This window comes from Nannobrachium achirus (assembly GCF_963921795.1).
Source record: "Nannobrachium achirus genome assembly, chromosome: 12".
In the NCBI taxonomy this organism is placed as follows: domain Eukaryota; kingdom Metazoa; phylum Chordata; class Actinopteri; order Myctophiformes; family Myctophidae; genus Nannobrachium; species Nannobrachium achirus.
This window is the reverse complement of record NC_137832.1, coordinates 51,528,488-51,556,418: the sequence shown is the minus strand read 5'-3', so window position 1 is coordinate 51,556,418 and position 27,931 is coordinate 51,528,488. Positions and strand designations below refer to the sequence as shown.

Genomic DNA, 27,931 nt, shown 5'->3' with positions numbered 1-27,931 from the left:
ATCTGTCACACGCAGCGGTTTAGACACAGTTCAATGACAGCTCAGCCCAGGGTGTTCTGGGTAACGCAGACTGTAAGCCGTTGTGGTAGAAGCATTTTTTACTTAAACTATACAAGTAGCAATACAATGAATGCGAATTTGAATCTTATACATAATGGTTGCCAGACAGAAATGAATCAAAATCATAGATGCGCTCGCACACACACACACACACACACACACACACACACACACACACACACACACACACACACACACACACACACACACACACACACACACACACACACACAGACAGACAGACAGAGCCTCTCGGTTTGTGATTAGTTTGTATTGTACTGGAGTGAAAACAGCAAGTCATTCTTAATCCCCCTCTTGCTCTGCTCTCTCTCTCTCTCTCTCTATCTCTCTCTCCTGTGTGACCCCCCATGTCCCCCCATTGCTTTTTTTCCCACACACACACACACACACACACACACACACACACACACACACACACACACATACACACACGCACCCACACACCCCAAGGGAGGCCGGTGGAAATGCAATGAGTCACAACGCTACCTGAAAAGGAGGAGAAAACAGATCATCCACACACTGGAATATAAAGCTCCTTTTCACATTGCACCTATGAAAGGAGACCCCACAGTTGCTCTTCCCCAGGCAGATCCCCACACACAGAGACAATGCCAGGCATTATGGAAAGTTGACCAGTGACAGTCATATAATCAGCTACTGTAATTACACACCGTGTGTGTCAAAACAGCCATACCCAAAACAAGGATGAGGTATACAGTATGACATGCATGGGCGCTACGGGAGTGAGCTCACTCCATGTACAGAATTATATCACCACCTGTATGTGGGTTGGCTGAATGACACAAGCACCCTGACAACAGGAACACACACATACATTTGTGCTCTTTTTAAAAAGGTTGATAATAAAAAAGCACAAAAGGAGAAAATATGGCCCTATTTGGGCCATGATACATCATCTATTTTGATTATTCGTACCGGCCATTGTCAGTCATGTCTTTTTGTAAAAGTTATTTGCCATATCTCATCCATTCATCCATCCATCTTCAACCGCTTATCCGGAATCGGGCGCGGCGGTAACAGTTCCAACTGAGATTTCCAGAGTTCCCTATCCTGAGCAACTTCCTCCATTCCCTCCGGGTGTATACCGAGGCGTTCCCAGGCCAGTGTGGAGATATAATCCTTCCGTCTGAGAAAACTCATTTCGGACGATTGTACCTGCAACCTTATACTTTCGGTCATGACCCACACTTCATGACCATAGGTGAGAGTAGGAACGAAGATTGAGAGCTTTGCCTTCCGGCTCAACTATATTTTCTTCACAACCTTGTGCAATTTTTGTTTACTAAGCCTAAAAGACCTACACAAATGCAATGTGCATGTATACAGTATGTACAAAATGTTCAAAGCCCCAAAAAACACAATTAAACCGTCTAGGAAAATCCCACGGCCCCGAACAATGATTCTATGTCCCCTGGTCTGTCTCTGTCCTTGTGATGTTGTACAGTAGGTAAATGGTAGATGAACTGTAAATGGTGCATTTTTATCCAAGGCGCTTCACAGAGATTGTGCATTACATTCTCCCATTCACACACACATTTACACACCGATGGCAGAGGAAACCATGCAAGGCACCAACCTGCTCATCGGGAGCGACTAGGGGTTCAGAGTCTTGCTCAAGGACTCTTCGACACTAACTTTGGGGAAGCCCGAGGTCAAACTTGGAACCCTCTGTGTTCTAAGATGACCGCTCTACCCCTGAGCCACTGCTGCCCAGGTCTTTTCAGGAAGTTTGGTGGGGTTCGATGTTTGCGTTGGGTGTTCAAAAAATGTGAGCTTGTACATCTGCTTTTTTTTTTTTTTTTTGAAAGGAGTGCTGCTGGAGTGACTTTCTTTCACTCACAGTTCCATTTGCTCATACAGAGCTAGTAGGCAAGGCAAGGCAATTAGCTCCAGAAGTCCTTAAAAATCACAACACTACCTTCCTTGGGTCAATTTTTTTTGTTCCTTCAATATTTTAGTTTTGTGAGTATTTTCTGTGTTCTGGTTCATTTTAATATGTTGCTGTATATGAGTGTGTATATCTGTTGATTATTGTATCTTGGCTACATTCTCTCAATTGTATCCCGAGTTGAAATAAAGGTTATGACGTTAATGATGACGATCTCCTCTTGTGTGTGTGTGTGTGTGTGTGTGTGTGTGTGTGTGTGTGTGTGTGTGTGTGTGTGTGTGTGTGTGTGTGTGTGTGTGTGTGTGTGTGTGTGTGTGTGTGTGTGTGGTGTTGTGTGTAGGTCTGTTCAGGGAGTTTGGCGGGGCGCGCTGCGTCCACAACATCGTCAAGTACCGGCAGTGTCGCGAGCACGCACTGCTCATCATCCAGCAGCTGGTGCTGTCGCCCAGCGGAGACGATGACATGGGCACCCTGCTGGGCCTCATGCACTCTGCCCCCTCCACCGAGCTGCAGCTCAAGACAGACATACTGCGGGTGAGAACACACACGCACGCACACACACACACACACACACACACACACACACACACACACACACACAATGGCTGGTTCTTCGCTTGCGACGATCATAGGAGGAGTTTAGAGTTTGGGGTCCTTTTGCATTGCTTTGAGGCAGGCCCGTTGATGTGCACATAAGCCGATCCTCGACGGGCAGATTTTCGGGCAACTGGTGCACTTGAACTCGACAAGCCCGTTTGTGCATTTCAGCTGTCTAACACGCATGCGCGCGCGCGCACACACACACACACACACACACACACACACACACACACACACACACACACACACACACACACACACACACACACTAATAGATACAACTCTCTAACTCATTTCCCTGACAGTATTAAATTCATTCATAAGCCTCCACTGGCAGTCATTTACCGTATTTTCGATCATCTGCGGACGTGCGCGCAGCCACTGCGTGTTTTTCAATGTCCAAGACTTTATGTCTGTTACTGTATGTCATGGAATAGAAGAGAAAATACCAAGACACACATAAACGCAACAAAGTACTGTATCTTTAAACTAACCGAAAATGGCAAAGCATAAGTGGTCATTTTGTCATAATGCATAATTGCATAATTTCAAATTGGCCTCCCTCATATGACTTAATTATCACATCTTCTGAAGAGGCCACAGCCAGATTAACACTAAATCCCGGTCAGGGATTTTAATTATCGCCGTCCCACAGGTGAAAAAGGCTGCTGTGATACATCAAATCCAGCGTGGAAGAGAGAAAGTATTAACATTTTCTTGTAATTAGATTTTCCTCAGCAAAGGGAAAAGTCTCCTAATCTGGGATTTAGTTGCTCCAAATGGCTTTGCAGACTCCCTGTCTGTTCCGCTAACTGTGTAAGCATTCGTGTTCCCACTAATCTTTGACTGAATACATTATAGTGCAGCTATGCCACTGCATGGATTAAAGTTCTCAATCGCCACTACTGGTTTCAGTCATTTGGATTCCGTACGTAGAGGCTCGTATGTCTTTCTCGTGACTACTAGCTATTGGTGCTCTCTAATACTTCTTCTTTCAATGCATCACACTGCAGTGCTTTGTGAGCTTGCAGATCGGCTGGTTTTTGGTGCATTACACGGCACGCAAGTAGTTATTTGGCATAATAATCCTAACCCATGTGGCTGGTAAAGCCAAACCCTACAGCAATGGTTTTCAACCAGTGGTCCGGGGACCACCAGTGGTCCTTGAGGGGGTTCCTGGTGGTCCCCAGCTAAATGATGGAGAGTTGGTAACCAAATGGACCATTATATATCTCTTGAGAAAGTAAGATGAAACAATTAAAATTGTTGTTAAACATCTGCATTACTTAATTTACAAGAAATAATAGACCTTCATATGTAAAAGGTTGAAAACCAGTGCACTACAATAATAATACATTGGTCAAACCACTGTAGCATAAGGCATTCATAAACCCTAAAAGTCTCATATATTTCATGAAAGCAGAGGCCAAAGCCTCACTCTACAGATTTTCCAACTGGTTGGATGTATGTAGAACAGCATGGACATAGCTTTAAGAATGATAAAATGTAAACATCCTAATCTTTCATATTGTCTCCGTCGGGTGGAAACCTCATTATGTCCAAACTGTTAATTTTCAGGATTCAAATTTTAAAAATAGCTAAACGTAGTACATCGACATCGTCGCTTCCTGCCGAGCTTCGAGCTTGTGGATCTGCTACTTTTGATGCTTTTGTGTGACCCTGTAGGATGGCCTCACTTGGCCTTTAAATCCCTTTTCACACTTTGCTCAGGTCTCTCAGAGGTGATTTTTGTCTGTATGACTCCAGCTGTAGGGGACATGGACAGCGTGCTGGGAAGCCTCTATGAGCAAATGCACATTGCTGAGTCAGGCAGTATGTAAATGAAGGGGCTCAGCACAGGGACCTTATCGCTGCACTTTCATTTCTCTTTCTATCCAAGTTTGCTCCGTTCGGCGGTAGCATTAACCTGTTCCGCACTCGCCTGCATCTCCTTTTTGTTATGCCGGTCGTCGCGATTTCACAACCTAATTAACCTTTTAACTTTTAACTTTGTTAATTTATCTACTGGGGACGGTGCTCATTAATCAACATGTCTGTTTTGTAAATTAACCAGGGTTAGCCGGAGGCTGATCTTCATCTGTAGTACCGTGTTAAAAAGTGGTGACAGCTATTCTGGGCATTTCATAACATGGGTGAACGTGTCCTGAAAATGGCTGAACCAAAAAGCTCACAACGTTGTCGCCTTTTTCAATGAAGAGATTTTATGTAGCATGGAAAACAAGCCGGAACACCAGAGTGATAGGGTTTACATTGAATAAAAGAAGGCAATGCTGTTTATTTTCCATTTAATTTTGTTTAACCTTAATGCATCATGGAAAGCTTAATGTGGTTTGTTTCCCATAAGACACATTAACTAGATGGTAGACAAAGTATGCTGTTTGTCAGTGAAACTTATTTTTGATACAATTGAATTTAGTCACTTAGCAAATGCTTTTATCCAGTCAGAGAAACATACACATTTTTATTTTAATTGCACATCATATTTCTATATCTCCAGATATTCTGACCATGCATTTGTCTTAGACTGAATTTCCCACCTTCATTTTCTTACACTGATGCTCTAAATGTTTGTTTATTTATTTATTCTTGTAGAGCAAGAATAAATTGGAATTTTAATACATTGATTAACAAAGCTGCAATAACATTGAAAGGCCTCCAAATTACATCAAATGAACGCAAAAGCTAAGCTTGATTATCTTCTCAGCAATTATTCTATCGAATAAGAAACACTTTGCCGAAAAGGATATCTTTTTTAAGCCCCAGGGGGGTCCAGGGGAAAAATCTGCCTAAAATGTATGCCCAAATTGGAACAGTTGTGGACACAAAACTACCATGATTGTGGCTACTCTTGACTCACCAAATGTCAGCTAACCCCTGAAAATTCACAAATGCAGTGTAAAACATCACATTTCTCTGACCAAATTGTCCTGCTGTGATCATTTACCAAGGAAAAGATGATTGAAAAAGACCTCCGCCTATGGAAATGTTGCCTTCTGAATAGTGAATGAGCCTCAAGACCTCATTTAAAACATATATAGTGAATAGAAAAATTGTTCACCAAGGTGTCACCAATTGATAGGCAAAATTGTATGAATATATTGCAAACTATGTAAACTCTACAGATGTTTAAGTGAGAGTAGTGCTGTAATATTAGTAATGTTAAAGTATAGGGTGAAAAATGATAAAAACGAGTAACAATAAGTAGTAATAATACTGTAATAGGAGTAATGTATGGATGAAAAGTACAATGGCAGCTGATTACTATGCTGTAGGACCACTGTAACAATAATCAACAAAGAAATTGTACTTTGATTTGGTCTCTATTGATTTATTGACATTTATTGACAGCTGTTCAGAGGTCAACACCTTTTGCCCCCGCCGGCGGGGGCAATGGGGCTCAAGAGGTTAATACATGTTTTGGCATGGCTCTGCCTCTGTTGTAGAGCTAAAAGATTATGGCAAAAAAAAATATTTTTAACAACCAATGTCAAACTTCTGAAAGTTTATGTTAATTTATGCACTCAGTACTTGGTCTGGAATACTTTTGAACACATTTCTGGAGCGTGGCTTGAAGGTGGTGTGGTACTGCTGAGGTATTATGGAAGCCCAGGTTTGCTTTGATAGAAACATCTGTGTGGTTGAGTCTGGTGTCTCTCATCTTCCTATTGACAACACAACACAGATTCTCTGTGGGGTTCAGGTCAGGCCAGTTGGCTGGTCAGTTAAGCCAAGTAATACCATGGCCAGTACACCAGTTACTAGTAGTTTTGGCTCTGTGGGCAAGTGCCAAGTGCTTCTGGCTAAAGGAAACCAGCATCTCCATAAAGTTTGTAAACCTATGGAAGCACAAAGTGCTCTAAAATCCACGGGTAGATGGCTTTGTTGAACTTGATAAAACATAGTAGACCAACACCAGCAATACAATGCAATGCTGGTTTTGCTCCACACTGTGGGAACTTTTACACAATATTCTAATATTTTTAGATGGATCAGTATTGATGACCCTTGGCACCACGTCATAAGTGTCCTCCTCCCTGTCCCTCCCTCCCTGTCCCTCCCCCCAGGCCCTGCTGGCGGTGTTGCGGGAGAGCCACCGCACGCGCACCGTCTTCCGCAAGGTGGGCGGCTTCGTGTACGTCACCTCGCTGCTGGTGGCCATGGAGCGCTCTCTGTGCCAGCCGCCGCGCCACGGCTGGGAGCGCGCCAACCAGAACCAAGTGTTCGAGCTGCTGCACACCGTCTTCTGCACGCTGACCGCCGCCATGCGCTACGAGCCGGCCAACTCACACTTCTTCCGCACAGAGATCCAGTACGACAAGCTGGCCGACGCTGTCAGGTAAAGAAACCTGGTGTTATTTTCTTTTGACAGCTAGCACACACTTTGATTTTAGTTTTAGTCGTAGTCTTTTGAGTGAGATTTAATTTAAAATAAATAAGAGGGCTGGCGTAAAATCAAGGTACTTTATTACTTACTTAATTAAATTATACTTTACAATCGGATTTAGCAGTATAATGAAATAGCCTACTCTTGAATTAAATGAATCAATTAATCACAGCCTATATACGCACTGTGTGTGTGCGCCAGCTGCATTTATACTTCCTTGTGATGGGGTCGCTCACCGAAAATAACCGATCTACAAGCTCACAACGTGGTGTGTCTCCAACATGCTTGTGACTCACAAGTATCATTTAATTAAGCCATATATTGCAAAGTGGGTGATTTTTAGGCTTTGATCCAAACAAAGTGCCACCTTAAATCTAAAATTCTGAGTTTAAAAAGTCTGATATTTGCCCGTTTATAACACATGAATTTGCGCGGTTTATGTGGTAAATCTTTGTGTTTCTTAGGTCAGAAATTTGCAAGATTTTTGAGTTTTTTAAGTCAGAAATATACAATATTTTACTCGATATACTATTTTTTTCCCTCTCTCGTCCAGATGGCCCTAATTTGCTGTTGTATTATTGTGATTAATTAATTGTTCATGTAGATGCCAAATTTGACTCCATTTGACTGCTTCCATCTAATGTCTACTTACATCCTTTTACTGGCTCCTGTGATGACACGATTCTCCCATGGATCAATAAAGCCTTGTCATGCTACCACTAAACCAAGGTCTCACATTACCTCACTGCTGATCGCGCTGCAAAATTCACTTTTAACCCATTTTTCAACCACATCTTCATACAGTATTAATAATAATAATGATACATCACATTTACTGTATATAGCGCTTTTCTTAGTACCCAATGTTGCTTTACAACAAAACAAACAAAAAAGAAAATCACAGCCAGTGTGACATGTGCGGTGCTATTTAAGAGTTAATTTCATTAAGCACGACTTTGATGTGAAGTTCCAAAGTCATATTCAATATCACAAATGTGCTGGTGAAGTGCCTGCATCTACAGTGGTATTTTACCCCCCCACCCCCCCTCTCTCTCGGACGGCGTGAGTTGTCAGAGGCAATAGGCAATTACAGCTATCCAAACTGATGACAGGAATTGTTTGGGGATAGCTCGCGTGAAAAAGGCTGGAGGGCACCTTCGCTGTGCTTGTAAATTGTCTTCCCCGGTTCTGTCTCTTGCGCACACACATGCGCACACACACACACACCCACACCCACACCCACACACACACACACACACACACACACACACACACACACACACACACACACACACACACACGTCTATTTTTAGGGGCAAATGTGAGTGAAATACTCTTCGCTGTAGATCCCTCTGTCTCCTTGTTTCCTCATCCCTCCAATCAGGAGACGTTCTGCCCCCAGCGTCGTGCTGGAAAATGGCAACAAAAATGACTTGTCTCTCCCTGGGGTGTCGACGTGTTTCCATCACTGCTAATTGGGAGATGTAGCCAGTAAATATGCCAGAGTTATTAATCCTGGCAATGAATGCTGACTGTGTAACCTATGCAGCTGAAGAGAAAGGCCAGATCTTGAGTCTTAGCAGGTTTTTAGAATAGTGGGGAAAGGAGTTATAGAAAGAGTTGCATGGTCAAGCTGCTGTCTACATCAACATCAAAAGGTCTTTGATGCTTTTTATTTCATCATCTTTAACATAATTCAGCTGCTAGACTACTAACTAATTATGAAGGTAGCTCTCCACCACACTACTACAGATTACTACACAGTCTTATGAAGTCGGTTGGAAAATGTGAAAAGAAGAGAGCCGACAACAGTAGATTTTCGGCAACAGGCGCTTTCCAACACTTACCACCGTCGACGCCGGTCTTCCAGTTTCTTAACAATTCCTTCTTAACTCATTCCCTGCCAGGCCCGATAGTCCCGAGATTATTCCAATGTCTTTCCCCGCCAGGCCCGAGAATTTAAAAAAAAAAAAAAAAAAAATGTCAAAATTTTTTTTTTTCAAAAATTTTTTTTGACCCCCAAAAATGGAGTAGGCATGATAGCAATCGCGAAATTGCATGTTTAACCCCCATAGCAACCCCATCTTTCAAGCATGGCAGCCATTTTGGCAGCCATCTTTGTTAAACATAGTGGCTGTTATCTCATGAATGCCTGAACGGATTTCCATTCGGATTTTTTTGTTTGAAAGCTGTGAGCAATGTGGACACACGTGGTGCATTATCTAGGCATGGGTGTGCATGATCCTTGCACACCCAATTACATGGAAGTCTATGGAGACGAATGGCAGGTGGGAGTACGGAGGTATGTTAACACATATGGTGCCAACCCCGAGTTTCCCGAGTTTGGGCCGTTTTTGAAAAAAAAAAATTTTTTTTTTTTTCAATTTTTTTTTTCAAAAATTTTCTTTGGACCTCCAGAAATGTATTAGGCATGATCGCGATCGCGAAATTGCATGTTTAACCCCCATACCAACCCATTCTTTCAAACATGGCAGCCATGTTTGTTTACATCTGAAGAAAACATAATGGCTGATAAATCATGAATGCCTGCACGGATTTCCAAGCGGATTTTTTTGTTTGAAAGCTGTGAACAGCATCTACACACGTGGTGCATCATCTAGGCATGGGCGTGCACTTTTTACACACTTGCACAATTACATGGAAGTCTATGGTAACCATGGCAATGCGGGACATTGGCCGGAAAAAATCATTGCAACATAAGTGTTAAAATGGCGGTCAATGTGTTAATAACGGTCCCATTTCTTAACAGTTCCATTTAACGATTCCTATAGGTTCCAAATGTACCCTTGTAGGTCTGTAACTCAAATGAGTGTACAAATGGAACCAAATGATTTGGTTCCATTTGTACGGTGGTTCTTGAAATGTTTTGAGAACCACTGGTATTGTAATTGTATAGCAGACGTGAAGTCCACAAACAAGAGCTCTGACAGTGTGATAAAACTGGTTCCAGAAACATTGCGGATCCTCAATGTCGGATCTGTTCCCTCAAATTCCTTCAGTTTTTCCGGATCTCAAACTGTCGGCATTGTTTGAACAAAGTGTTGACCCGCTGGCTCTGACTCTCTGCCGTCCTACCAGGCTACTGGGATGCTTCTCGGACACCAAGAAGCTGGGGCCCACCTCCGTGTTCCCGTCCAACGCCCAGCCCTTCCAGAGGCTGCTGGAGGATGAGGCGGCGCCCGGGGACAGCGTGTGTCCCACGCTCAAACACTGCAGCAAGCTCTTCATCTACCTGTACAAGATGGCCACCGACTCCTTTGATAGGTCAGTGCCTATTTTCAAAATCATTGCAACCTTGTTCCTCATACAACATGTGCAGGGGAACCAACCAGTGGTTGAAAGTAACTAAGTACATACTCCATGTACTTTGTTCATTAAGTATTTCCAATTTTGAGTACTCTTACTTCTACTCCACTACATCTCGGAGGAAAATATTGTACTGAACTACAATTATTTGAAAACTTTGGTTACTGGTTACTTTACAGATTTAAATTATTATTGCAAAAGATACACGCGTCAAAAGTAAACAAAAGCAGCGCAATAATACAATGAAATACATGAAGGAACATAATGACTGATAAAATGAACACTGAATGGCATAAAATAAATCTATGGATTTTCCACAATAAATTAAATACAACAATGAGTTGGAGAAATGAATGGGACACACATGCTGCATGGCAGCGTTTCTGTTTGAAAAACAAAGAATGCATGTACAGTCAACATCCACAGAGTATAATCCTCCCACGAGGGTACAATTGGAACCAGGCCATCTGAGTCACACATTCCCTACTCTACTGTCCCCAGACACCTGGACTCCTGAATGTTGATGTGACTCCGAGGGAGTAGAAATAAACATGTACATGGACATGGTACAGCTGACAGCAGAGCAGCAGCAATAGTCTTGCATAGCCAGATATCAGAGATCTCCGCCTACAGTATACCAATATGTCTCTGGTGATATAAATCAATCAACGTAGGGGCTAAACTGGAATTAAGAGATTAAAAAAAGAAAATAACGCCAATATTGCTCTTCATATTGGGACATTACATTTAGATTTCCCCAGCTGTGTCTGTCCTAGGGATGAGACTATAATGGACTTTCATATCACGATTATTGTGACAAAAGAAATGCAATTTACGATAGTATCGCGATAATCTAAATCCATTTGCCAAAAAATAGCAGATCTACAAGCTCACAACATGTCTAAATGCGACGCGTTGTGAGCTTGTAGATCGGCTATTTTTTGGCAAAGACATTTGATAGAGAGTGAAAAAAAACATTATTATAAGTACCTTTTACCAATTATGGAGGGTTTAAGTGGTACTGGATATGCAGCTCGGCAAATAAAAGGTGACTTGATTCCAGCGCATGATGGAGGACGATTTCACGATGAATTAAATCTCCACGATAATCGTGTGTGTTTTTTGTCACTAAACGATAATATCGCTTATCGTCCCATCCCTGCTCTGAGTATCTGACATCACTGTGATGTCACCTATTTATGCCTATATACGGAGATCCCTGCTCTGAGTATCTGACATCACTGCGATGTCACCTGTGATGTCACAGTTACATGTATACACGTATACATACGGTCACGCTGCGACAGTTCTCATAGTAAACTTGCTACCTACGGTCGCAATAATTTGACAAAAAAGACCCCAAGGGGTGGGGACTATCCTATTTTTCTATTTTTCTGATGCAACACATTTCATCCGCAGAAGCGCATGGCTGCAGCTGATTTCACATGCAATCACCATTGCAGTAGGGGTGCATCCATATTTGTACTTTGAGCTCTTTGATACCAAATACATAAAATAGTGTATTTTATGTAATCCCACGGTCATGAAATTCCTGGAAATATTTTGAAATCAGAAAAACTCTTTTCCATACCTGGGAAAAGGTTTAGTATTAATAAAATATTTTGGAAAATGTTTGGATATACATTGGTTTTGTTTAGAAATATGCAACATGGTCAAATATAGTGCTGCACGTGCTGCGAGAGTGCGGCCTAATTTAATCAGGACATCATGTGACAAAAATAATAGATCTACAAGCTGACAACACATTGCACCGCGATCATTTTTTTTGCTTGCAGATCTGTTCTTTTTGTAACGTGACACCTTCGCTCGAATCTGTCTGTGTAAGAGCCCCATTATTGCACCGTGTGATTGCTATAGGCCTGGAGATGGGATAAAATACTTTTGAAAAGTTACGTAAAAGTTTTTGTGTGTGCAGGGTACAAGTATTAGCCTGGCGGTATATAAGCTCCTTGCAGCTGGGATTACCTTGTTCACCTTGTCATCCCTATTTCGGTCGTATCATTATATCTTCACAAAAAAAGGTTCAAATATTTTCAAAAGATTTCAAAATGTTTTGAAAATGGCTAACATTTATAAATTAGGCATGTCATGCATGTTTTCTCTAGCTGTGCCTTCTACTCCTGTCAGCTTTAAACTAACTGCTTATTTTCCTCCTGTCTGTCTTTCTGTCTGTCTGTCTGTCTGTCTGTCTGTCTGTCTGTCTGTCTGTCTGTCTGTCTGTCTGTCTCTCTTCTTGTCTTTCTTCCTCTAACCTTTGGTACTGTCTGGCTGTGTTTCCGGGGGTTGGCCTTCTGCACGTCTGCGTGTGTGTGTTAACATGTGTGCATGTCACACATGCGGGGTGTGTGTGTGTGTGTGTGTGTGTGTGTGTGTGTGTGTGTGTGTGTGTGTGTGCGTGTGTGCGTGTGCGTGCGCGTGTGTGCGTGCGTGCAGTCGTGCAGAGCAGGTTCCCCCCTGCCTCACTCATGAGACCTCCCTGCCCTCTCCATGGGGCACTCCGGCACTCGCCAGGAAGAGGTATAGCTACTGCACTGCGCTCCGCAAAATCTGTCCACTCTTTATAAGCCAAACTTATACTCTGTCCGTCGCACGACCGTGCTGTCGCTGGCTGGCAAGAACTGTTCTTTTCGACAAGCGATGGGAGTATAAATTGAGCTTCACCCCTCATCCTCTTCTCTCTCTCATTCTGTCTCTCTCTTCAGGTGACTTAGCTTTTAACTTTTTAAGTGACTAGGTGACTTTTTTTAGGACTATGACTAAAACTATAACAAAATTTGCTGTCAAAATCAACTCGGGCTCTCAGTTGAATTCCACACGAATCAAAGTTGAACTTGAGACAACTTGAGACAACTCGACTTGCCTGATGTTGAACGGGTGTCACCGTGACATAGACGTCCCAATGAATCCTACATACAACTCTTATGTTAATTTCAGGCCTCAGAACTATTACATAAGTAATGTGACATCTCCCTCCCACCCTCTCGTTTGAGGACTAACCTCTGAGCAAGAACATTAACTGGCACGCTGCATGTCTGTCAACCGTAAATGAGCGCACGTCACGTCAATCAAAAACATTCCATATAAAGTTTATCTGTTTCATGTCTTCTTTCAGTACCTAAAATAACAATACGTTTCATATTCAAATGACCATCCACAGTGACAGGTATAGCCCATAGCGACAGGCTTGACGTTCATAGCATGCTGAAATGAAACAGCACCAGTGGTCTTGTGGTGAGAGTGTCCGCCCCAGGAGGTCGGTGTTCAATCCCTGGCCGAGTCATACCAAAGACTATAAAAATGGTTCCTCCATTCATGCCACTCGGCATCAAGGGTTGGATTGAGCGTTGTCATACTAGCGTCCTAGACAGGGGTGTACTTGTGCATTTATATCAAGCTGCCTCATGCTACACAAATAGGCTCCTCGCCTACATGTTTATGGGCCACATGGCCTGGGAACCGTTGCTTCCTAATGCTGCTTGCTTACTTAACTGAAATGAAGAAAACCAATGGCTTTCACAGAAACGGCAGACTGGAAAATCAGGTGCTTACCCTTTAATTGGTTCTCTTTAGTTCATGTCTGCAGCATTTATCAAAGTAGCTGGAATGTTATAACACCTCTCAACTCAACCCTACGTCCCTGTTGTGAGAGGCAGAAGCAGGTGAAGCTGACTAACAGGGCTCTGGTACCAACATGTTTAATAACACCTAGCTGGGAGGACGAACACTGAATAAAAAGTATTTGGAGTAGGATTGAGGCCCCTGTGTCATTCTGGTGGGGGCTCCTCACTGGCAGGTGAGCCAGCAGGGTAGAATAGCAGTGACAACACAGAGAAATGTATTCTGGGAAGAATGAATTGCCTAATGACTAATAAATGGGGAGAAAAGGGGCTACTCAAAATGTGTAAAGAAAATAATTATCTATTAATAAATAAAAAGTGAAAACGCACCAGTATGAAAAAGAAGAGTGCCTATTGGATTTGAGGATTATTTCACCTTCATTTATTTATTTATTTATTTAACTAACCAGTGGGTGACTTTTAACTTTGATACATTGTATCGAAGTTATTATACTGTAGCTGCAAATTTAGAAAGGTTCTCAAAAACACCACAAATATCTATAAGCTCGTAATAAGCTTGTCAATTGGCAATTTCCGCTATTCATGGAAGTATACAAAGCCTACAAAGAACATAGGGCTGTACGTGGTTAAACCGATGCCACAATAAAGACCTGGGCCCCCATTCCGTCTCCCATTTACTAAATAATTTACTAAAAGTCTTTTAGTAACGTTTTATTTTCTTCTTCTTTTTTTACCCATTGAGGCCTAGAATTATTTAATGCTTTAACTATTGAAAATAGCAGATATACAAGCTCACAGCTTGCAGATCTGCTATTTTTGAAAAATCTTGATTTTTATTTGCAATATATTTGAATATATCTTTTTAAAAGCAAACATTTGTAACTCAAATATTTGCTTCTGGGTGGTCCCCGGAACAACATATTTTGAGATAGGGGTCCGTGGCCAAACACATGTAATTTTGGGGGTCCTTGACATGAAAAGGTTTTGAGAACCACTGATTTAGAAGAAGGATTTAGAAGACATTAATAGAATCGGGTCAAAAAGACTTGCACAAATTATAGATTTTTCAAAAATAGCAGATCTACAGGCTCGCAGCTTGTATATCTGCTATTTTTTATAGTTAAAGCATAAAATAATGGTTAAAGTGGTTCAAATCTAAAGTGATCTACAGATTTGCGTTCAGGCCTAAATGGGTTTTTAATATGCCTGTATGACTGGATCAGTGCATTATAAATGGCTAACAGCTTCCTTGTTACCCCTGTACCTTCTTCCAGGCATGGCTACTACGGTACGTCGGGTCCCGCGGCCCCGGTCAAAGCCCTGTCGGACCTGAAGCTGCACCTGGCCAACCCCTCCCACCCTCCCCCCTCCTCCTCCCTGGCTGACATGGTGGTCATCCACCCTGGAGCGGGCCTGGCCATGCTGGACCTGCTGCCCTCCGTCTGCTCCGACAGCCAGCCAGAGGTCAGAAAAACTGCTTCCCAGGGCAGAAACCTCCTATCTCCATATTCAAACATTTTGTGTTTTCAACGCCATAAATTCCCATAGCTGCAAGTTCATCCACACAAAGATGACTACTACGGTACTCTTGTTTTTTTTGTTTTTTTGTTTTTTTGTTTTTAACTTAATTTTCATTTGCAGCTTGTCAACATTTTTACATAACTTTTATCATCACACTGTAGTCCATATTACACATTTGTGGTGTCATTATTCTGGGTCACGTATTCAGTCCATTTCTCCCATTTCTCAAGGAACAGCTCTTGTATCCTGAGTGAGGTTCTACCGTGCCATAGCCTGAAGTGATGCAACCATCTGATTGGTTACAAGGCTGTTTCAATTGAACCTTAAAATGACCAACAATCATTTTAACCACTTTATCCATTTATACGTTGGTTATTCAAAAATAGCAGATCAACAAGCTTTGACACTTTGTGCCTCACTGTGCACTTTTACTTCTACTATTTTCTTTTTTCTCTTTTAACATACCCTTTCCCTGGCAAAACATTTTCAGATGGGCGGTCCGCGGCCAAATACATATCAATTTGGACGGTCCTTGCCCTACAAAGCCAAAGTGTAGTAACTAAGTTTTATTTGTGTATCCCAAACAGATAGCGTAATATCACTTATAGGCCGGTGATTTCTTTCCCTCGTAGTTACTGCACTTTGGCTTTGTTATTTCGGCCATTATAGAAGAGTGGTTCTCAAACTATATTTAAAAAAAAAGGTTTTCCATCTTTTGAAATACTAGTCCTGTGCTCGGGGGTGTGCGATGAGGGATTGAATGTAGGAATCTCAGAAGTAATGTTGGAGAACCCAGACTGTTGCCCGTTGGGCAGAATAGTCACCATCGATGTCCAGTTGTGCAATACCCGTTGTATCCGTCTGTCTGGCTGGCACTCTTTTATGCCCATACAGTATATGGTGTTCCGTGTCCAGGCCAGTCTGTGACTTCAAATTTGGGCACTGTAGTGATGTCAGTCAGTGATGTCAGTTGGGCTTTGTTAATGTCAGTTAGGCATTGTTACCATGGTGGCGACACTGTTTAATATCAGTGATGTCAGCATGACAGACGGTCAGACGGCGGACAGACAGACAGACAGACAGACAGACAGACAGACATTCGGTAAATTAATAGTTAATATATAAAAAAGGAAAAGAAAATGGGATTTTTACTCGAGTCATGACCCATAAAAATTGGTCCATGACCCACTTGTTTGTGAAACAGTGATACTGTATATAGCAGCGTTTCTCAAAGTGGATTCCAGGGCCTCTTTGGGTTCCTTTTAGATGGGTCTAAATGGACCCATACAAGTCTGTAACTCTGACAGTGTACAAATGGAACCAAATGGACCCTAATGGGCCCATTTGGTTCCATTTGTACACTGTCAGAGTTAAGGGGAGACCTTGAAATGTGAAAGTTTGAGAAACAGTGATATAGTATCTCTCTCTCTCTGTCTCTCTTTGTCTCTCTCTCTGTATCTCTCCCGGCAGCATGCCCTGGACCTCCAGCTGGCCGTGGCCAACATCCTCCAGCTCCTGGTGCACAGTGAGAGGAACCAGCAGATCCTGTGTGAGGCGGGTCTTCACCAGCGGCTGCTGCAGCGCTGCAGCCAGGCCCTGGGCGACGAGGACCACCCCCTACACCCCCCGCTGCAGAGGATGTTTGAGAGGCTGGCCTCGCAGGCTCTGCAGCCCATGGCACTCAGGTTGGTGTACTGGAAAACCCCATGCTCAAACAACATGGGTTATTGACTGACCGTTGACTACGTTGCTGTGTTAATTTCGTCGGCTAAAACTATGGCGAGAAATGTTCGTCCACTACCTTTCTTTCACTGAAGACCAAATAAAAACAAAAAATGATTCTATTCAATCACTGCTGCGTTGATCCTCTATCCCTGAAGCTACTCCCCAATCATTACTTGGCTAATGAATATGATTTCGACAGATTGTTGATTAGACAGGTTCATTGTTTGCCTGGAATCCCACGTTTCCTGAGCTCTCTGTTTACCTACCTTGTTGTTTATTCATGGGTTGCATTTGTAGTCCTACACCCTCCATGTTGTGGACCAACACGGGTGTTTCAGTTGTCTGTTTGGCATAGAACTAATGAACTACGCCAATCAGAACACCTGTGTTGGTCTTGGTCCTCTGTAGGACTACAAATGCAACCCATGAATTGACCAGAGTTTATGATTATTACTCTGTTGTTCTGATTAAGCACCTGTAAGCCACTGTCGAATTGAAATTGTACTTAACCGTCCGAACGTCGACCTATTGCTTATTCTAATCCTAAAACTAAGTGCTAAGATTTCAGTAAAAGAGCACACACATACAGAAGCATTGCCCACACAACTGTCATCAGACATGTTCTAGAGTAGAGCATGTCTGGCAGGCTGCATTTTTCTGTCCGAACCTGTCCCTATTCCGAGAGCATACTGTGGTATCCGAGCCTGACTCAAACTTAATACTCATTTATAAATATGTGTCAGAACTGAGACTGAGCCGTTTTAGATTTCCATCCTCTATTCAATGATTCTCAATTCCCATCCCCCAATTTGATAATATATTTTTTTCCCATTCCCAAAAGAACATTGCTATTGTTAGACATGACTTATGGTCTGTCATTTTGATTCAGAATTCCTTTGCCAAATTGTCAAATATTACGGGAGAAAGAGGCAAACATTGTTAAAATAGCCAATCTACAAGTTCACATAATGCACCATGAGGCGTTGTGTTTCGAGCTTGTAGTTTGTCTGTTTTCACTATTTATCTGTGGAACAGAGTTAAACTAAATGTAATGCCTCAGCTCCGTGCTTGTCAGGGTGGGGGGTCCCCAGTTCAAATATGATTATTTTGGGCGGCCGCAACCTGAAAAGTTTGGGAACCGTTGTTCTAGAGGTTGTCTTTGCAGCACTTGGTGCTTGCTTATGTGCCTACATTGCAGTTAAAACATATCCATGCTGAAAACATGCACGGTCGCGCGCACACACACGCACACACGCTAATGTTCACAGGATGTTAGAAATGCTGACTGTGCATGTGCAGAGGCCACATGATTAGCAAGATCTTGGCTAATGGAAATGTCTGACACTCCACGTCTAGCGGCGCAGACCTCCTTTGACCTAAAACGTTAGATTCATTTAGATGATTTATGACATTGATTGCTACTTGAACCCAGGCCTTCTAGGCCACTAAGGCCAGCTCATCAGCGTTGGTTCAGCCCTTGTGTCCTTGCTCTCTCTCCACGCTTGGGCTGTTTGTGATTACCTTAATTCCTTGACTCTTTTATCCCCTGATAATAACATCCGTCTCTGCTTATCAAATGAGGACAGCGCAGCACCATGCCAGATCTGTTTAGGCCGTTTAGGACGGATGATCCACAACCGATTACGTCATTGCGGTGATGGATGATGGGGTAATCGAGTATAAAACGCAACCTTAGCTGTAGATAGGGCCTTGAATGTAGATAGGGCCTTGAATTTAAGTCTCACCTAAGAGACTTGAAACCTGGCTTCTGTGTTTTGGGCAAATCATTATAGGCAAAACAATTTAACCAATTAAGTCCTGAAGCCTATTCTACAAATGCCTTTTGTTCTCAAACTTATTTTCGTTCCAAGGACCCCCAACTTGATATGTATTTGGCTTCGGACCAACCTCTGAAATTGTTTCTGGCCAGGGACCCCATAAAACAAATAATAATAATAAATATAGCTGCAAGCAGCGATAAAGTGGCCAAGGCATAAATAGCAGGAAAGCAAAAAGGCATCAAGGGAAAGCAAAGAAGAAATCAAAGAAAAACTGGAAGCAGTGTTCTTCCGAACAGGTCTCCGGCAGGTCAGGTGTTTTTTTTTTGGCCTAGTGGTGACTATAATAGGCCAAAGTCAAAAGGGTACCACGTGTTCTTTGGCCTTTCACGGCAATCGGACGCTGCATGTGGGATTTGAGGCATTTTGTTCCAAAAATGGGTTTTGCAAAAATTGACCCGCTGGTGGCGCTATAACAGGCCAATGTGAGAAGGGTGGCATCTGTTCCTTGGCCTAGTGGGAATGTGCGTGCAAAATCTCACACAAATAGCAGGCTGCGTTTGAGACATTTTGTTCAAAAAGGAGCAATCCTGCAAACCTTGGAATTCAATGTTAGCCAATTAGATAGAATATGATATTGGACAAATCCGTCATGATTACATCACTGTAGAGATACTGTGTGCCCATTTGTGTGATTATCGGATAAAATCTGAAGGAGTAATATCGAAGAATGCGTTTTCGGCCTTCTGGTGGCGCTATAAATTACAGAGACTCTGCCGATTTTACACTAATCGGCATAGTTATTGGTGAAAGCACAAATTGACCTCTACACAACATGTATGCAAAAGACTATATGCAACAGACATAAAATAGTTCCAAAGAACTCCTCAAGGTTTTAACTCAATATCTTTATTTTCCAACTTTTTCATTAGTTGTCTTTGTTGAAGAGTTGGTCATCAGGTTGTAAACCTTCAAAACAGAGGGTTAACAACCTAGCCATTTTCAGGCATGTCTTTTAAATCACAATGTTTTCAAATAATTCAAGTAGTAAACGTCTTCAAATAAAGTTTTTAAACATTAAGTATTGTGAAGTCTGAACCCAAACCAGCACACGGAAACTGTTCTCAAGGTGAAAACGCAATAAGCGTTGTTTTATTCAATGGGGCGTTCCCCTAAAACATGAAATAAAGTTCTTCCCAAAACCGGGGCTTTTAACACGTCTTCAAATAAAGTTTTTAAACATTAAGTATTGTTAAGTCTGAACCCAAACCAGCACACGGAAACAGTTCTCAAGGTGAAAACGCAATAAGCGTTGTTTTATTCAATGGGGCGTTCCCCTAAAACATGAAATAAAGTTCTTCCCAAAACCGGGGCTTTTAACTCAAAATATGCTTCTTTCCAGAACTTAACAAACAGGGGTTACATTCGAAACATATGTTTCACAGTATGCTGTTGCTTCCATTAACACATGTCATTTCTCTTCCAAGACTCAGATGCAGCTCCTAATTTGCCTACAATGGGAACAGATAGAACCACCATTAGCAATGTGGCAAAATACAGAGCAAATGTGCGACAGAGGAGAACATAGTGGAGTTTTGCTTACTGCTCGATGGAAGAGTCCCTTCGAGAGCCAGCTACACAGTGAAGCAGAGCTCGGTGGTTAAGAGCAAAAACATTTGGATTGCCTGACTCGGAGAAGCTGTGTTGCGGCCAGGTGCTGACAAATCAAACTGATTGCAACAAGCAGCCATCTTAGCTGCTGCATTCTGGGAAATGTAGTTTTTCTGAAAACCAAGCAAAGCCATCAGTTAGATTCAGTTCACATGCAAAAACAGGGCCTGGATAAAAAAAAAAAGAAAAATCAACTAATCAGCCGATCTACAAGGTTAAAACAAAATAAAGTCAACAGATCTGCTGATTTGGAGGTTGTGATTTGCCATCCAATTTGCGTGATTTTAGGCCAAAATCTGTAGGAGCAGTGTTGTAAAATGTGTTTTGCAAAAATCTGTCTGATGGTGGCGCTAGAGAGGGGCATGTGTGAAATCAGGGACGGAGGTTGTGATTTGACAATCAATTTGCGTGATTTTAGGCCAAAATCTGTAGGAGCAGTGTTCGCAAATGTTTTGCAAGAATCGGCCTCATGGTGGCGCTGGAGGGCCATGTGAGAAATCAGGCAGCCAAGGAGTGTGTGCAAAGTTTGGCATGGATAGGGGCAATGGTAACGGAGATATGAATAGGGCAAAAGTATGATGTCACACGGACAGAGTGACAGCCGGTGGAGGTTTCGATAGTAACTGCGACCTAACAGTCGCAATAATACTTACATCTCTTTAGTTAAATGCTTACATTGAAGAAAGAGATGAGGCCACACCCCAAACAATAGTGGACACAGGCAATAATCCACAACTGCACACTCCTGACAATATAAAACACATTCTCACTGTAAACGATAGAACCAAAATAACACAGTAAAACGGTAAAAGAGACCATACAAAATACAAGCAAACAGTCTTACCGGTTAACAGAGCAGCACACACTCAACTCAGCAGTGTTTTGTTCAAACTGTTCAGATGGATTCAATCGGCCGACGCCCAACAAGCAACCATCTTAGCTGCTGCATTCTGGGAAATGTAGTTTTTCTGAAAACCAAACAATTAAGATTCAGTTCACAGGCAAAAAAACTAAAAAAATCAACTAATCAGCCGATCTACAAGCTTAAAACTAAATAAAGTCGACAAATCTGCTTATCTACAAGCAATAATTACATTACCGAAATGAATCTTTTTACATTCCAATCCCAAAACCAGAAACAAACATTTCCGAGCCACATGTTCACTTACCAATTATCTTAGTCACGCAGCCTCAGTGTCAATATCAGAGTTGGTCAGGTGGATCTAAAAGCAATATAGTGTGGGTTAAATATAAATGGAGCAATGCTGTTAGAAATTGGAATAGTCTTGAAATGAAATGTGTACAAACCTGCAGCAGCTCCAATGAGGTTACTGAACAAACTGAAAAAAGACTGGCTTTATACAGGGTGTGGTGATTACGAATGCTCTGCAGCTGTGACTCAGGGACCGTGGTCAAAACATTGCATGTGAAAAATAAGAATATATTCCATTTGAAAAATAAAATAAAATGACTGTAATTCCCGCTGAACCGTGGGTTACAAGTGCACAAGTGCACAGTGCACTAACCTACATTATTGCAAAGTGTGATTTAAATGTGACTTTGAATGTATGTTTTAGAGGCAGAAGAATAACGCACGCACGCACGCGCGCGCACGCACGCACGCACGCACGCACGCACGCACGCACGCACGCACGCACGCACGCACGCACACACACACACACACACACACACACACACACACACACACACACACACACACACACACACACACACACACACACACACACACACACACACACACACACACACCTGTGCCTAACCATTCTGCATTAGAGGTGGGATTTATGGCTATTTGAAGTGAGACAGTACCATCGATCATAAAATGTGTGTGTAAATTAAGCTACCTTGACTGTTGTTATTCATAAAACACCTAAAAAAAACAAGCAGGCAACAATGAACTCGCTCCTCCACTTGTTCTCTCTCTCTCACTCACTCACTGTACTCAGTCAGTACTCAGTGGAGTAGCAAGGAGATGTTGAATTGGGGGGAGGGGGTCTCCCCCCGAAATGAACGGCTCTCTACTGCGCGAACCGGATCCCAACGTTCACTTCAAAGAGCCGTTCAAAAGGTTTGATTCGTTCGCGAACGTCCCAGCTCTATTCTGCATCTAGCCTAAGGACCAGATCATGGGAAAACCCTACTCACGTCAGGGTGGGGGGTCCCCAGTTCAAATATGATTCTTTTTGGTTTCAGTGATATTTGGACTTACCCTCTACGGTAGTTCATCATGAAAATGTTACTTTGCATGTATGTTTTAGAGGCAGAAGAATAATTTGCATACAACTTGCAATGTTGATTGAACTATTAAAAAAGCATGTTTCAATGTTTAAAAAATCCGATCTGACAGATCTTTAGATATTGGTCCAAAGTTCATGTAAAAAAAGTTCCGTGCACATGACGCGAAAGTTCCGGAATAAAAGCGGGTTTAAGTGTTTTACGAACTGCTCCAAAAGGCGGAAAATCGAAGGGCGGAGCTTACTTAACAAAGACACAGATGTCTTCAGCTTGAGTCAAGGCACGCGTGTAAGCAAGTTGCATGTCTTCAAACCAAACGAGGCATGACTTATGCCCCTTTAAAGTTTGAGTTTTCAAACGCTTCGTATAGCGCCCCCCTTTGGCCAATTGGAGTAAGATTGCTTTCAGTGATATTTGGACTAATCCTCTACATATTTGCCAAATGCCATGAACGTGTCACTTTGCATGTATGATTTAGAGGCAGAAGAATAATTTGCATATAACTGCAACATTGAGTGAATTATTAAAAAATAATGTTTCGCTTTAAAGAAAATCCGCCTGAGTTTTCAGACCGTATTGGTCCAAAGTTCATGTAAAAAAAGTTTCGCGCACATTACGCGAAAATCCCAGGAGGAGATACATTTTTACTGTTTTTCATATAATTCAAAATTGTGGGAGAAGTAAAGGTCAGAGGTCAAAAGTCAGAGCGTAAAAGTTGTTCGGCATGAGGAGACGCATAAGTGTATACAGGTTCCATTGCTGTACCTGAAACAGGGCATGAGCTACACCAGTTCAAAGTTTGCACTTTCGAAGGCTTCCTACAGCGCCACCCTTTGGCCGATTGTTGCGAGCTTCGCGTTTTAGCCGTTTGGCATGGTCCTCTGCCATACTGCCATGAACGTGTCACTTTGCAGTATGATTTAGAGGCAGAAGAATAATTTGCATGAAACTGCATTATACGGTTAATTATTAAAAAATAATGTTTCGCTTTAAAGAAAATCCGGCTAACTTTTCAGACCGTATTGGTCCAAAGTTCATGTAAAAAAAGTTTCGCGCACGTTACGCGAAAATCCCAGGAGGAGATACATTTTTACTGTTTTTCATAGAATTCAAAATTGTGGGAGAGGTAAAGGTCAGAGGTCAAAAGTCAGAGCGTAAAAGTTGTTCGGCATGAGGAGACGCATAAGTGTATACAGGTTTCATTGCTGTACCTGAAACAGGGCATGAGCTACACCAGTTCAAAGTTTGCACTTTCCAAGGCTTCCTACAGCGCCACCCTTTGGCCGATTGTTGCGAGCTTCGCGTTTTAGCCGTTTGGCATAGTCCTCTGCCATACTGCCGAGTTTCGTAAAAAGCGACTGCACGGTCTAGCCGCTAGAGCAAAAGTGGCGGAAGAATAATAATAATAAATATAGCTGCAAGCAGCGATAAAGTGGCCAAGGCAAAAGCATCAAGGGAAAGCAAAGAAGACATCAAAGAGAAACTAGAAGCAGTGTTCTTCCGAACAGGGTCAGGTGTTTTTTTTGGCCCACTGGTGACTCTATAACAGGCCAATGTGAGAAGGGTGGCATCTGTTCCTTGGCCTAGTGGGAATGTGTGTGCAAAATCTCACACACATAGCAGGCTGCGTTTGAGACAATTTGTTCAAAAAGGAGCAATCCTGCAAACCTTGGAATTCAATTTTAGCCAATTAGATAGAATATGATATCGGACAAATCCGTCATGATCACATCACTGTAGAGATACTGTGTACTGATTTGTGTGATTTTCTGTCTATAGCTGCAGAGCGAGATGAACAAATCTCAGTGAGAGTTGCAAGGGCCCCATAGCCTAGTGCAGTGTTTGTTATTTTTGCCTTTTTCTTGAGTTTTGCCTTTTGTTCCCGTTCCCGAGTTCTTCATTTTTAGATTTTTGGCAAAGTTTATTTTTGCCATTTTTGAATTTTGGGTTTCACTGTACAACTGCATGGTGGGGGCTGGATAAATAAAAATCTTAACGAGACACAAATTGCTTATTATAAGCAGACATGGCAACCCAGAACCCAACTACTGACACTTTAATGCAAGGACAACAGGAAATCAAATGATGTTTTTCAGGACAGCTTTTTCAGCCCCCGCCTTTTTCAGGATATGAACAGGATAACAGGGGCGGTGCCAGGAATAACATGAATATATAGAGATAAATAGTAATACTGAATAAAAGTACGAAGGTATTGGCATCAACTTGAATTTTTTTGAAAATAGCAGATCTACAAGCTCACAATGCAATGCAACGCATGAGCATTTACTGGAGTAGCCTAGAAGTAAGACTATACAAGTGAAGTATAAAATACCTCAAAATTATACTAAGGATAGTATTTGAGTAAATGTACTCAGTTACTTTTACACCCCTGGCATTGTAGACCCAGATGCTTGTGAAACATGATAAAGAAATAGTCATGCAATAGTATGAATTTCAGTTTATTTACACAAAGGATTTGCAATTGCAAAATATTTGGCAGCATTATTTTCTGTAAGTGGCTAGCAGAGTCAGACTTAACTAAACTTAAATTGTTTTTATTGAAAAACGTTGAGGGGAAGGCGGCTGGGGGTCAAAACTTGGAACTTTAGACGCTCACATGGGGCTGCCGTCCTGTGGGCAGAGCAGACTATGGATTCCAATTGGGGGGTGTTGGAACCCAGCCAGCCTAGGTGGGGGAGGGAGAGAGAAATGAGGTGAGCTTCAGAATAATTACAGTTGAGCCACAAGTTAGAGAAGAGGTGTTCAATCTGCCCGTTCCACACAATTCAGAATAATGAACCCACTTACACTGCCGTTCTTTGGCTTCAATGAAGCAATCTGGGAGCTGGTACTGATTGTCAGCTGATTGTCAGATGGGCTTCAGGTGTGAGGCTGAGCTTCCCCTGCATGGTTTGAAACAATAAACGAATAAATGAATGCACTCAAACATCATTACTTTATAAAGAAACTCAAAGTCATTACTTCAAAATCAAATCAAACTAGGAATGAGTGTCACTGCGGCTGCTTTTTCCTACCCATAACCATAGGTCAGACAGGATTGTGTCAGTCTTTCTGCAGGCTCGCCATCTTTCAGATTCAGTTCTAGGCAATAAACCTGGCCTGGATCAAAGAAAAAGGCCAAATGAATAGAAAAACAACAAATTCAAATAATCTGCTGCACTACAGGCTTGAAACAAAATAATTCCATTAATCTCCCCAACTAGGCATTGGCATTAAACTCAAAATACATCAATTCAATAATCAACGTTGCAGCTAACATACAAGCATTACATTCCAAAAGAAATCGTTTAACATTTAGATACCAAAACCAAAAACAACATAACATTTCAGAGCACATGGTCAGCTTACCAAGTGACACATTGTTCCTCCATCATACACAGCCAGTGTATCGAGTGGATCAGGTAGGTATGTTCAGGTGAGGTAAATCTAAAAGACAAATTATAGTATGGGTAAGTATAATGAATGAAACTGTTAGAAATTGGAATAGTTGTTGGAATAATGAACAGTGTACAGACCTGCAGCTGCTGCATAATGTAGCAGTGAGTAGCAGCAACCACCAGCACCATGCGGCTTCAAACAATCTGAGAGGGGGGGAGTGGCCTCAACTCAACCACTATTTATACCCTTGCTTAAGAAGGTTGCCATGTTTGGTCGGGTTGCCATGTTCAGTTGCAGTACCAGGGTTTTCACGGCAAAATGTTGTAAAATGTATTTTAAATGCATGAGGTAAGGCTTGAACAGGGGACTTCTGGAATGATAGACAAAGGCCTTACCATGTGAGCTATGCACAGCTCTGCACAGTGAGAAAATATTACTTTAAATGTTTGTTTTAGAAGCAGAAGAATAATTTGCATAAAACTTGCAATGTTGATAGAATTATTAAAAAAGCATGTTTCAATTTTTAAAAAATCCGATCTGACAGATCTTTAGATATTGGTCCAAAGTTCATGTAAAAAAAGTTCTGTGCACGTGACGCGAAAGTTCCGGAATAAAAGATGGTTTAAGTGTTTTACGAACTGCTCCAAAAGGCGGAAAATCGAAGGGCGGAGCTTACTTAACAAAGACACAGATGTCTTCAGCTTGAGTCAAGGCACGCGTGTAAGCAAGTTGCATGTCTTCAAACAAAACGAGGCATGACTTATGCCCCTTTAAAGTTTGAGTTTTCAAACGCTTCGTATAGCGCCCCCCTTTGGCCAATTGGAGTAAGATTGCTTTCAGTGATATTTGGACTAACCCTCGACATATTTGCCAAATGCCATGAACGTGTCACTTTGCATGTATGATTTAGAGGCAGAAGAATAATTTGCATAAAACTGCAACATTGAGTGAATTATTAAAAAATAATTTTTCGCTTTAAAGAAAATCCGCCTGAGTTTTCAGACCGTATTGGTCCAAAGTTCATGTAAAAAAAGTTTCGCGCACATTACGCGAAAATCCCAGGAGGAGATACATTTTTACTGTTTTTCATATAATTCAAAATTGTGGGAGAAGTAAAGGTCAGAGGTCAAAAGTCAGAGCGTAAAAGTTGTTCGGCATGAGGAGACGCATAAGTGTATACAGGTTCCATTGCTGTACCTGAAACAGGGCATGAGCTACACCAGTTCAAAGTTTGCACTTTCGAAGGCTTCCTACAGCGCCACCCTTTGGCCGATTGTTGCGAGCTTCGCGTTTTAGCCGTTTGGCATGGTCCTCTGCCATACTGCCATGAACGTGTCACTTTGCAGTATGATTTAGAGGCAGAAGAATAATTTGCATGAAACTGCATTATACGGTTAATTATTAAAAAATAATGTTTCGCTTTAAAGAAAATCCGGCTAACTTTTCAGACCGTATTGGTCCAAAGTTCATGTAAAAAAAGTTTCGCGCACGTTACGCGAAAATCCCAGGAGGAGATACATTTTTACTGTTTTTCATAGAATTCAAAATTGTGGGAGAGGTAAAGGTCAGAGGTCAAAAGTCAGAGCGTAAAAGTTGTTCGGCATGAGGAGACGCATAAGTGTATACAGGTTTCATTGTTGTACCTGAAACAGGGCATGAG

The 27,931-nt window shown here is 42.0% G+C and overlaps 1 protein-coding gene across 1 annotated transcript in view; it reads left to right on the top strand.

The window, feature by feature from the left end:
* Nucleotides 1-27,931, top strand: part of wdfy3 (WD repeat and FYVE domain containing 3) — a 165,648-nt gene that overhangs the window by 62,908 nt on the left and 74,809 nt on the right. Inside the window, exons 12-16 of the mRNA XM_080739319.1 lie at nucleotides 2,331-2,524; nucleotides 6,676-6,947; nucleotides 10,095-10,280; nucleotides 15,196-15,385; nucleotides 16,913-17,127. Coding sequence (XP_080595445.1) covers nucleotides 2,331-2,524; nucleotides 6,676-6,947; nucleotides 10,095-10,280; nucleotides 15,196-15,385; nucleotides 16,913-17,127 — 1,057 coding nt within the window. The remainder of the gene's footprint in view (nucleotides 1-2,330; nucleotides 2,525-6,675; nucleotides 6,948-10,094; nucleotides 10,281-15,195; nucleotides 15,386-16,912; nucleotides 17,128-27,931) is intronic.